General features: G+C 39.6%; 1 protein-coding gene across 1 annotated transcript in view; it reads left to right on the top strand.

The window, feature by feature from the left end:
* The window catches only part of thsd7aa (thrombospondin, type I, domain containing 7Aa), a 180,126-nt gene that overhangs the window by 134,383 nt on the left and 33,705 nt on the right, over positions 1-12,038 (top strand). Inside the window, exons 12-17 of the mRNA XM_085445625.1 lie at positions 735-929; positions 1,082-1,348; positions 3,849-4,027; positions 4,152-4,157; positions 4,330-4,463; positions 8,411-8,564. Of these exons, the coding sequence (XP_085301751.1) occupies positions 735-929; positions 1,082-1,348; positions 3,849-4,027; positions 4,152-4,157; positions 4,330-4,463; positions 8,411-8,564 (935 nt within the window). The remainder of the gene's footprint in view (positions 1-734; positions 930-1,081; positions 1,349-3,848; positions 4,028-4,151; positions 4,158-4,329; positions 4,464-8,410; positions 8,565-12,038) is intronic.

Below are 12,038 nucleotides of genomic sequence, written 5' to 3'. Positions count from 1 at the left end.
CTCAGCGACCAGTTTACCATCAAAATTTCTGTTTTCTGCATTATTTGCTTGCTTCTTACACACCGGTCTACCGTTTTGTACAGCACCGTCGCCCGCAGTTTCTTGGTTGTTGTGGGGGGTTTTTTCAAAAATGACCTTGGACAAGAAAAGCCTCATTTCTGCTGTTCAGTACTGAAAAAAACTTTACAAATGATGCTAAATTGCAAAATGCTTAGCTGTGTCTCTAATCAGACCTCTATAACTTTGCTCTGCTTCACTTCAGCAGCATCAGGTAATGTTCATATGTTGATATTGTTCATGGTTTTCTTCCCTTTTTCTATCTACTGAAGATTATCTGCTATAAAACGCCAGGCTAGGAAAGTCTTCTTCATGTTGTTCTGAGTTTTATCCTCACTTACTTTGACACAGAGGCCTCTGATGTGATGCTCACACCTCTGATGAAGTCTCACAAGTGTCAGCGTTGTTTTTACACATAGATATAAAAACATGGACATGTACTGATAAATGATCAGAATTATAATATTTCTGACTGACTGAGTCAAAATTGAACTGAATCTAATCAGTTACAGAAATCGAAATTGATACCCAACCCTGATAGTCTATATAGTACTCTAAATCTGATAATCAAATCCATTAGTGATTAGTTCACATTATCGGTTATACAAATGGTGTGCTATTACAAAAACAAAAGTCCATTTTTGCAGAACTCCATTCCTTTTTTTCCCCTTCTTTAGCTGTTTCATGCCGAAAGCAGGATGGTGGACAAGCAGACATTGAAGCTTGTCTTAAGTTTGCTAGCTCCATGCCATCTCTCACCCAACCCTGTCAGGTGCCCTGCCAGGAAGACTGTCAACTCAGCAGCTGGTCCAAGTTTTCTTCCTGTACAGCAGATTGTGTGGGTGTCAGAACCCGCAAAAGGATGCTAGTAGGTGAGTCGCCGACTTCCAGAAACTTTAGTGTTAGTTCAGCAGATGTAAAAACATATTGTTACTTTTCTGTGTGTGAAGGTCACCACATTGAACCCTTCACTAGTGGAAAATTCTTATAGATGATAACCGTTTATCTTTTGCTGTTTCTGCAGGGAGAAGTAGAAAGCATGACCAGTGTAAAAACAACCAGCTGTATCCCCTAAGTGAGACCCAGTACTGCCCATGTAATAAATACAATGCCCAGCCTGTAGGCAACTGGTCGGACTGTATCCTATCCGAGGGTGGTCGCATGGAGGGTCAGCTTGGCATGAAGATACAAGGTGACATCAAAGAGTGTGGCCAAGGGTACCGCTACCAAGCCATGGTGTGCTATGACCAAGACAACAGGATAGTGGAGACTTCTCGATGCAACAGCCACGGTGAGTTTTCTGTGACTGAATAACTAAATCTGATCCCAAGGCGTCACATTAACACCGTTCCCCGCAGAGCAGGGGTCTCAAACTTAAATGAGCTGTGGGCCACTGCTAACACTGTCATCTCTTTGGAGTGCCACTTTAGTGTTCAAGTAGTACAAAAAACTAACCAAACAAACAAGAAAACACCCACAAATATTTCTGAAAATGTAGATTTTTTTTAATTTCAAATATTATATAACAAGACAAAACTGCAAATGTGAACACAGTTTTTTTCCCTCCCTCTTAACAAACTGAAGCCTTTCATTGAACTACCAAATAAACACATTGGCCAGACACGTAACAGCACTTCTGCTATCATTTTATTGGTATTTAACAAAATAAAATGACAACTGAATGCTACTATCCACCTGTGCCTTAGAAATATGTGCAAAACATCACTGAATTGAAATGGATTTCACAGCTCTGGGGAAGAAGCTGTGTCTCAGTCTGGTATGTTCGTATAACGCTTTCCAGAAGGAAGCAGTATAAACAGTCCATTGCCAGTGTCAGTGGGGTCTGCAGCAATATGTCTGTCCCTTTCTTGGATCTGTCCAGCATACACTGAGTCCAGATGTGGAAGTGGACTTCCCACAATCCCTTGTGCTGTTTTCACCTCTGCTGCCGTCTCTACTTGACAGGGTTACAGCTAAATGTTAGCTGCAAGATATATATGTTTGCATCTGCTGATTATTCTAAAGACAATGTGATTAAGTGTTCAATCAGTGAAACTGTGTAAATTGTCTTGGTTGTCATATAGACAGCCTATGTTACTGATTTGCATGCTTATGTGACCTCTGCGTAGTGTCTTCTCTGGTCTGCATTCACAACAAAAAGGCAACAGGTTAGAATGCTTTCATTTATTGTCGTGGGCAGTCAGCGTAAAGACCTCGCAGGAATCCTCCATTATTCTGAGGATTACATTTACACTTGCAGTGTGATCATATAGTGGTAAAATTATATAAACGAAATAGAAGAACCTCAACACAATTAATCTGCATCTTAAATTTCCCAAATGAAAGGAACACAGAAATATATTTCAGACCTGTACATAAAACAATGAGTATTCTCTAAACAGTGTGGCACAGTCACATTCCTGCATTCACAACAAAAAGGTAACCAGTTAGGATGCTTTCATTTATTGTCGTGGGCAGTCAGCGTAAAGACCTAAATGGAAAAGCAACAACAGCGTTAGCTAACTATGCTCCCGTGTTTTTTTCTCTCTCTTCCCAATAAAGAAATCTCACATAAATGTGCATCAATTCAACATAATGACTGGAGAAATTACCCACAACAAATGATGTTTAAACAACAAAAATAATCGGGTCAGATTGTATTACTGTTACAACCTGCGATATGATTTTTCTTCCCCACGACATTTGCGCATTCCTTACTTTGCAGGAATCCTCCATTATTCTGAGGATTACCCAGAATCCCTTGCCCTTTGTGAATGTTGCAGGGTGACCTTTACAACAGTAAGTGGTGCCAATGTCCCATTTAGCGGGATTTAACTTCAACTCTATTTGACTATGTTACACTTACCTCACACAGTACTCTGCAATGAGAGTACTAACCGGTACCAGAAAGAGAAAGAAAGACTATATGTCTCCCATATTGGCTCCTATTCTTTAAATCCAGAGTAAATTTTAAAATGCTTCTCTCCAAATAGAAGGTCTTGAATAATCAGGCCAAGACCTCAAAGTGGCATATCACCCTAATAGAGCACTTAGTTTGAAATGGAGAGACCATACCTTATTGGAAAAGATAGAGAAAAGTAACCATCACAACACAACTTCACTACAACCTCGAAAGTACCTTGTTCTGACTTTATTAGATAGTGAAGTGAAGCAGGCAGCCAAAGCCATACGGCAAATGGCCACCTGCTCATCCCGGTGAGCTAAGCCACCACTATGAAAATACTATGTTTAACCTAAGTTTTTGCACACACATTTAAACACGTGCATAGAGAAGCTGTCGATTTACCAATCAATCTACGTTTCTTCCTCACCCATGGTCACAAAAGAATAGGCTTTAAATACAAGTGACGGATTAGTTTCCTTGAAAAAAAAATCAAGTTAAGGCGATTCGGTCATCTGACCAGGATGACTCCTGGATCACTTCCAGTTGAGGTGTTTCAGACATGTCTTACCAGGAGGAGTCCCTGCTCATTAGTCCATCAGATGGATGGACCATTTTTCACAAACATATATCTTGAAAATGATTGGATATGTGAAACAAAAATTTTACAGCAATTTAATATGTCCAAACTTTGGACCATAAGATTTTTGTGCAAACCAGAGATGGTCGAGCAGAAGGCCCACAATAATTTGAGACTGAATGACCTGTATGTCAAATAATAAAAACAGACCATTAAAATCTATTTTGCCATACACCTTCCTAAAACTGTGTACAGCCAAGATGCTGTCAAATATCTTGCTCTACTTTTTTGTTATGTGACTGGTTACAGGGTATATCGAGGAAGCCTGCATCATTCCTTGTCCATCTGACTGCAAACTAAGTGAGTGGTCCAACTGGTCTCGCTGTAGCAAATCATGTGGCAGTGGGGTCAAAGTTCGCTCTAAATGGCTCCGAGAAAAACCATACAATGGTGGCAGACCTTGCCCTAAATTGGACCATGTCAACCAGGTGAGAGAGGGCTCACTTAAAGTGTTATATTCTAGCTTTATACCTATTTTTTTGGATAATAACTTAAACAATGCTGTTTTCTGTGGTTTCCTTGTCTTCTTTTACAAATGGATTCCACTTACAGGCTCAAGTAAGTAGGCTGCTGCTTTTTGTAATTATTTCATAAAGTTAGTTTTGGTATTTAGTTTCATTATAATGTATGATTTTCAAACTTAAGCAAAACTGAGTGGAAGGATTTAAATTTCCTCTTTGACATCATGCATCTGTGCCTGTAGGGTAACTGGTGTTTTTATGTGCATCAGGTCTATGAGGTGGTGCCTTGCCTCAGTGACTGTGGGCAGTATGTGTGGGTGGCAGAGCCTTGGAGTGTGTGGAAAGTCAGCAATGTGGACCTGAATGACAACTGTGGTGAAGGTGTTCAAACCCGAAACGTCAAGTAAGATGAACAGATTCATGTGTCAGTGTCTCTGAGCTTTAAACAGGTGATATTCTTCCTTTTGGAGGAAAAACAGAGCTGAGTGTTTGCTTGTGCTGAATTGTTAAAAAGTGATCAAAAATTAAAATAGTAGTGCATGATGTTATAACCAATATATACACTATATTGCCAAAAGTATTCACTGACCCGTCCAAATCATTGAATAGAATAGAAATATCCTTTGTTGTCCCTCTTTGGGGAAATTCAGGTGTTCCATCAGCAAAGTGACAGGCAGATGGAGCATGCAGATTCACACAAAAGTAACGAAAGTAAAAAAAAAGAAGAAAAGAAATAAGAGACTGTGAGAGCAAATTTACAACATCCAAAAAAAAAGATTACCATACAGTTAGTAAAAATAGCATACTCAAATTCAAAGAAATGTGAAAGTGAGTAAGATAATCCTTTTAAAAATATACAAAAAGTGCTATATATTTGTGCTCTAAAATACCTGACAAACTGTTTACAGAAAATGGGAAATGTGTACAAATAACAGCAGGGATGTGAACAACCCTTGTTGGGAACAATCACTGCTCCCAACAACGTTGTTAAGTGATGACGTGACGAATCCTACTTCCGGGCCTAAAGTAGTCTGTGTTTAATATGGCTTTTGTGTTGTTAACATGTTTAATGTTATGTATTTTCTTCTATTTAATCTCAAAAAGCTCCTAAAACAGTCAGTGATCACTGTTGACCTCCCTCGGCTTTTATTACCGCTAATCATTTATTTAAGATCAGTTTTTAAAACCTTAGGATGTAACTACAGCCCAGCCCATGCAGCAGTATATGAATGACTAACCTCGTATTGTGGATGGATTATCTCAGTTGTTCTCCTGGCTGAAGTTTGGTCCTTTTACAGCATCCTGCCATGCGATTACATTTGTTCCTGACCACCGAGAACACTCACGTTAACTTTTATCCAGTGGGAAAAAAAGTTAGCTTGTTTATATTATGCTAACATAGCTGTGTCGCTAGCGGTCACGTAGCACATCATTATATACCAGCTAGCCAAACTTCAGTAACCCTACAAACGTCACTGCTGTTTAGTTTTCTGTCTTCATTTATGTTGGAAGTGATAACAGAGCTGTACGTTTGAATTTGTTTCCAAAACCCCGCAGCCAGGACATGCTATATTGTATTTAGATAGAAGCTAGCGAGCTAACTTCCTGCTAACTTCTAACTCCGTTAAATGTCATAAACTCCGTTTTCATGGATGCCTGGATGTTAAACTCAATTGTTACACCTGGTAGAGCAGAACGCTGATCATTTTATTAAAGATGAAAGACTTTAGACAGTTTTTCAACTCTCAGTAATGCCATAGTGATCGTTTGATATATGGACCTGCAGCGGAGTTTAGGCCCAGACACGGCTAGTGACGTCAGACTTAATGACCGGATTATGTTTGTTGGGAGCAGTGATGCTCATAAAGCTGTAAACATGGTAACATGAGACGGTGTTGTAACATTGTAAACATTGTACATGAAAGTTGTATTCGATCAGATTGTCTGATTATCTTAGCAGCAATGTGATGGCTGAGGGATAAAAGCTTTTCCTAAGTCTGTCTTTATGGATCTTAATCATCTGGCTAAAAGTAGACTTTGAAACAGGTCATGATCAGGGAGTGATGGGTGTTGAGGGATTTTCTTAATGTTCCTGAGTGTGGGAGTTGTGCAGTTCTTTAAATGAGGGGAGTGGACAGCTCACTATCCGCTGGGCGACCCGTATAACCCTGCAGTGGTTTCTCTTCTGTGCTACTGTGCAGCTGGAGAAGGATACCAGGATACTTTCTACTGTGCAGTGATAGTAGGACACAAACAGTTTCTCAGGGATGTTATTAGTGTGAATGCTTGAAAAGCATTCACAGTATTGTTGTTGTAATCTTTATTATTATTATTATATTTTATTCTGTATTCCGTACGTTTTTTGTAATCCTACTCCTTCAAAACCGTTCAACTTAGAAAAACCATTCCAACACCGTTAGATTCCTATTCTTTTGGACAACACTGCTTCCATTTTTCATATTTTTAACATTTATATTTTTAATTTTATTCAACTTTATTCAACAAAAATTTATAATGTATTTCAATGGGGAGACCCTTCAAATCCTCATTCAACTTACTCATTTTTAAACTCTTACTACTTCCACATACATTGACATAGAGCCACCATTCAAACTTTAAAACGAAGACAAGACATTCAACTATTCAACTTGCATTTATCTTTTCAATATCTATTATACTTTTTCTTCAGTTCCAGTTTAAGTTTCATGATGTTTTTTCACCCGTTTCAGAGTTTATAATGGGTGTGTATGGGACGGAATGTTGGGGCTAGAGTGAGGCAGCTCAACTGCTAGAGTGAGAGGAGCAAAAAAAATAATCTTAAAATCTTTTTTAAAACTGCTGCTGTGTCCGCAGCGTTTGCTCTACAGGTATGATTTTACCCTCAAAACGTAGCCATGGCTGTCCTCTTTCATCCAATGTGTTTACTATTGTACTAGGTGTTATGGTTCTTTCATAAATGTCACCAATGCACAGCCTCCTCCCTCCAACTCTTCCATAGACTCTAATGTTAAAATGGCTCAGAAGGTTCGTTTGAAAATCAGAAGAGCATGGTGTCTTTCCACTGTCACCACGTCCATATAATAAGCTCCACAGGCATGAAAACTGAGAATTAGGTAGACTAGACATTGCTGTCGCTCACGGTGAAAGAATTTTGTCAATACGACTTTTACTTTTCATTTGGGAGCAATTTGTTTGGGCCTGACTTTTCTGTTCATTTTAAGCAGCAAAAGTGAGGTGCATGTCTGTGTCGTGTGTATGGAGCCCTTGGGTGCAGTCACTATAGCAACCAGGCTCACACCTGCCTGCTTAACGAGCTCTCTCTCTCACTCTGCCAAGATTCATCTTAAACACTTCTCTTTCAACTGCTGCTGTCTCCACAGTGTCACAGCCATCATTTTACCCTCAAAACGTCGCCATCGTTGTTCTCTTTCCAACATCTTGTCTTTCAAAGCTCAGAGATGTAAACTTTTTAAACTGTGTGGATCCAAGTGGAGGGATCACATTTTAGTCATTCAGTGATTCAAAGAATATGACCTTTTAATATTCTTTCAGATGTTTTCTGACTCTAAATGTTCTTTTCTCATTTCTTAGGTTTTTCTAATTTACAATTAAAACATTTTCAGCTTTTTTCCAACTTCTTCTTCTGTGTAACCTTCAGCTTTTAGCAGTTCAGCACTGTTGTTTTCAGGTTAAATTCAGGTTGTTGTTTTTTTTTTTTTTATCTCATTCAAAATTTTTAACTCAAAATTCAGCAATTAATTCATTTCAGTCCATACATTCAGATTCAAGCATTCACACTGCAGTTTCTTCAGAAAATGCACTTTCTAGTTCTTTCTGAGAACCCTCAGAAAGTAGAGTCTCTTGTGGGCTTTCTTCACTACCTCAGCGGTGTGCGTTCCCTTGATCGGGTCTGGCCTGATCATTTCACACATAATGTGCTGATGGAATTTAGAAAGCACAGATTTTAAATCCACATGATTAAAATCCCCAGTGGGGACTGGCCTTCATGTCCATTATCAGTGTCTGACCTCACAAATGTGCTTCTTGAAGAGTAGTCAAAAATCCCCATCATATGGAAAGTCTTCCCAGAAGAGTTGAAGCTGTTATAGCTTAGAGGATGGGTCGACATCATGTTAAACCATTTTCATTAAAAAATATATTTTTGGCAATATAGAGTACATCTGGTTTAATATCCAGATATTTAGCTTTACAAAGACTTTACAAAGACCACATGTATTCATGTTTATTAACAGCTTTCTTTCAAGAAGACTGTAAAAATAGGCTCAAATATTCGAGTGTTGTTGAAGGAATGCTGTGAAACTAACTTTTGCTTCAACCTTTTGTGACCAGGTGCATGCTGAACACTATAGACGGGCCCTCTGAACAGGTGGAGGACTATTTATGTGACCCAGAGGAAATGCTTTTAGGGGCCCGCAAGAGCCACCTGCCCTGCCCGGAAGACTGTGTGTTGTCAGACTGGGGAGCTTGGAGCCCATGTCCACTGGTAAGGATGGAATGAAGTTGCCAGTCTTTTTCTTTCTTTCTAAATCTTACATTGTTTCTGACATGTTGCCTTTATTATATAGTGGATAGTTGAAACCAGAGTTAAAGTAGTGGTTCTGAATTCAGAGATCTAGTGAAGGTAATAGTAATAGAGGAACCCCGCCTGTGTCAACTAAACCCGCTCTTCGTGCTAAAAAGGCACTCTGTGAATAAGTACATATGTTTGTTGATGGGTAAATGTGTCTTGTGGTGTAAAGGCAGTAAGAAAGATAAGTATGCTGCATAAAGGGAATTCTAATTTCCCATATGTGTAAATAGATTGGACCCAGCAACTTCAGAGTTTTAAGACTTCTCAGCCAATCAGATTGTCTCGTATTTCTTTATGGCTATTGTGTAATGAAGTTAAAAACCATTACACTGGATACAGTAGTGATATAGTTTAAAGCCTTCCCCTGCTTTGTAGCATCATTTTCAGATTCTCAGTGAGTTATTTTAACTACCAGATGAAAGTCAACGATTATTGACCCAAATTGTTTATAATCTAACAAGTTACTAGAATTAACTGATGAGACTGGTAATACAAATGTTCCCAAACTTTGCACAAAAATGAAAAAGAAATTTAAATGAAAAATAACTGGATTAACTCTCTTATTTCTAAGTCATCATAGGTGGTAATCTTAACCCTATATTTTGAACAAGGACAAAATTTCACTCATTATTACAGTCCATAATGGGATATATAGTATGTAGCTCCAATTAATTTACCAATAGGAGAGAAGATGAAAATCTGGCAGCCAATGGTGGGAAAAAGTAAAAGCGCAGCACCAACATGAGGAGCTAAACAAGGTGGAAATTAAGATGCTTCTAAACCAGCCGAGACATATGTTCTCACCAGCATGTCCTGGGTTAGAATAGGGTTTGCTTCCAGCTGGACGTGTCCAGCACATCTCACCTAGATGATGCTCAAAAGGTCAGATGCACGAAGGACCTGAATTGGCTCCTTTTGATAAGGAGCATGACCAAGCTCTAACCCAACTTCTATAGGAGAGCCAAGACACCCTTCAGAGGAAGCTAATGTCAACTGTTTGTATTTGTGATCTCATTTTTTAGTCACTACCCAGAGCTTGTGGTCATAGGTGAGGGTAGGAAAATATATTGCCCAGTAAATCAAAAACTTCTCTTTCATACTCAATGCTCATGCTACAGCAGCAGCATTACTGCATATGTTGCACAAATCCATCTGTCAGTCTCCTTCATCATTTTCCCTCTTTAGTGAATAAGACTCTGAGACAAACTGATGTATTTGGGGCAATGATTCAGCCCCACCCCAGGGTAGACACTTTAACTTTTCCCAGATGAAAACAGGATTCAGACTTGGAGTTGCTAATTCTTATCTCAGCCAATTTATACAAATAACTGCATGATGACGCCAACAGAAGCAGCTCACATCTCCACCCAAAAGTCCAAGAAATGCATGATATGATTACAGAATCAATCATTAGCCTGCAACCAAGTGTGTCCTAGTGCCAAATGCACTTATGAAAACTCTCATGCTTATTATAGACAACCTGTGAACAACAAAGAAGTCCAGTTACAGCGGGCCGCTCAGGTTTAGGTCAGGTAGGATGTGTCTGTGAAGGTTCTGAGTCATCCAGGTCGTCGTAGTCTAAGGAGCTTGGAAAGAAAAGCGTCCCGACTTCTTTAAGTTACTTGAAGACGTTTCACCTCTCGTCCGAGAAGCTTCTTCAGTTCTAAGGTCAAATGGTGGAGAGTCCCAGATTTAAACCCAGTGGGAGTTTCCCCCCAAAGAGGGACAAAAGACCCCCTGATGATCCTCTAATCACATGAGCCAAGGTGGGAAAACGGGTGTGGGTCACAATCAGCCCCGGTTTTGGGTGAGCTCATTGTGAAACCTGGCCGCACCTTATCATGTGATTTCGAAATCACATGGTAGGGTGGGGCATGGTTTCACAATGAGCTCATCCTTTAAGTTCAAGCAACTTAAAGAAGTCCAGATGCTTTTCTTTCCGAGCTCCTTAGACGTCAGGTAGGATGTTGCTCCCGATCACACTCCACCAGCCTTCACTGTCATTGCTCACATGAATGCTGAGGTCCCCAAGGACAACAAATCTGGGGGACCTTCCAGCTATCAGCCAGGCACTCCCAGAAGGCTGTGTACTCTGAGCTGATGCTTGGGGCACAGGGAAAAACAACAGTGAGGACCTGTTCTCTTACCCCAAGGTGCATGGAAACATCCAGCTGAGAAAACTACCAGCAAAGAGAAGTATACCTACCCTAGTTCACTACTTCTTACTGAATGCAACTCCAAAGTGGAATAAAGATTAGCCCGTCTCCAGGATACTGCATCCAGAATTGAGCTGTGTGTTGAGCTGAGCCGAAATATATCTAGCTGGTATTGCTCAGTGTCACATATTTGTTTGTATGTTAATTAATTCAATTCACTTTTATTTATATACTGCTAACAACAATCGTGTCAACACACTTTATATAGTGAGACCCTTCATTATTTAAGAGAGAACCGCAATGACCAATCGCCAAGTGCTTACTCTATGTGCAAGCACTTGGCGATTGGTGGGAAGTAAGCGCTCCTTTTCAACAGGAGCTCTCTGTCAGGACCAGACTCATGGAGGGGCAGTAATCTGCAGTGACCAACTGAGGGTCAAGGGAAAAGAAGGGACAAAAGGTGAGGACAGATAGACCGCTAATAACAAACAGGACAAGACAGTTAACAATGTGCAAAAGTGCCATATAAACAAGTCAGGACTGAAAAGAAGAAAGAATGAAAGTCCAACACCAATCTAGACTTAGAGCAACATAACAAAGGGATATTTGTTATGTTGCTCTTATTTACAAACAATCTAAACCTTTTAAAAAAACAACAACAACAGAAAAAAATGAGTCCACAGAAGAGGGACTGGATAGTTAAACCTTGTAGTTCCCATTCTACTTTTGGAAACTCAAGAAACCATAGGTACCATAGGTATGGTAGGAGAATGTGACTGTGGACAGTTGTCTGTCTCTATGCGTACCGCACCTCTTGTGTTAATGTAGCTGGGATAGGATTCACATTTGGAAAAATGTGAATAGATTTTCCTGTGTGCCAGTTAAAATGATCATTTTCTCAGTTCTCTGTTGCCAAAACTTGGATTAACTGTGAAATAAAAACAATATTCTGATTGCCGAGGGTTAGAATTAGAGTTGGGATTATCACTGATAATGACTTTGACTTCTGAAGGTGAATATATGAATTAGGCCTGAACATTCAGGACTTCGTGTGTGAAAAAAACAAGCTTAGCTTCTGTTCTGGTTTTGGACTTTTTCTTGATCGCTTTGGCACAATTGTGACAGCAGAAAAGTAATTCTTACTACTGTTAATACAGTTCTCAAATCAGGAACACATTTCACCAATACAAACTGCTAGTGTTTCAATGCAAGATATGATGCACTTCTCACT

The sequence above is a fragment of the Copadichromis virginalis genome, linkage group LG22 (assembly GCF_057382275.1).
Source record: "Copadichromis virginalis isolate Kocher_CV1m ecotype Utaka linkage group LG22, C_Virginalis_male_GT1.1, whole genome shotgun sequence".
Classification (NCBI taxonomy): domain Eukaryota; kingdom Metazoa; phylum Chordata; class Actinopteri; order Cichliformes; family Cichlidae; genus Copadichromis; species Copadichromis virginalis.
Note: the sequence above shows the minus strand (reverse complement) of the source record. Positions and strands in the feature narration are given on the sequence as shown.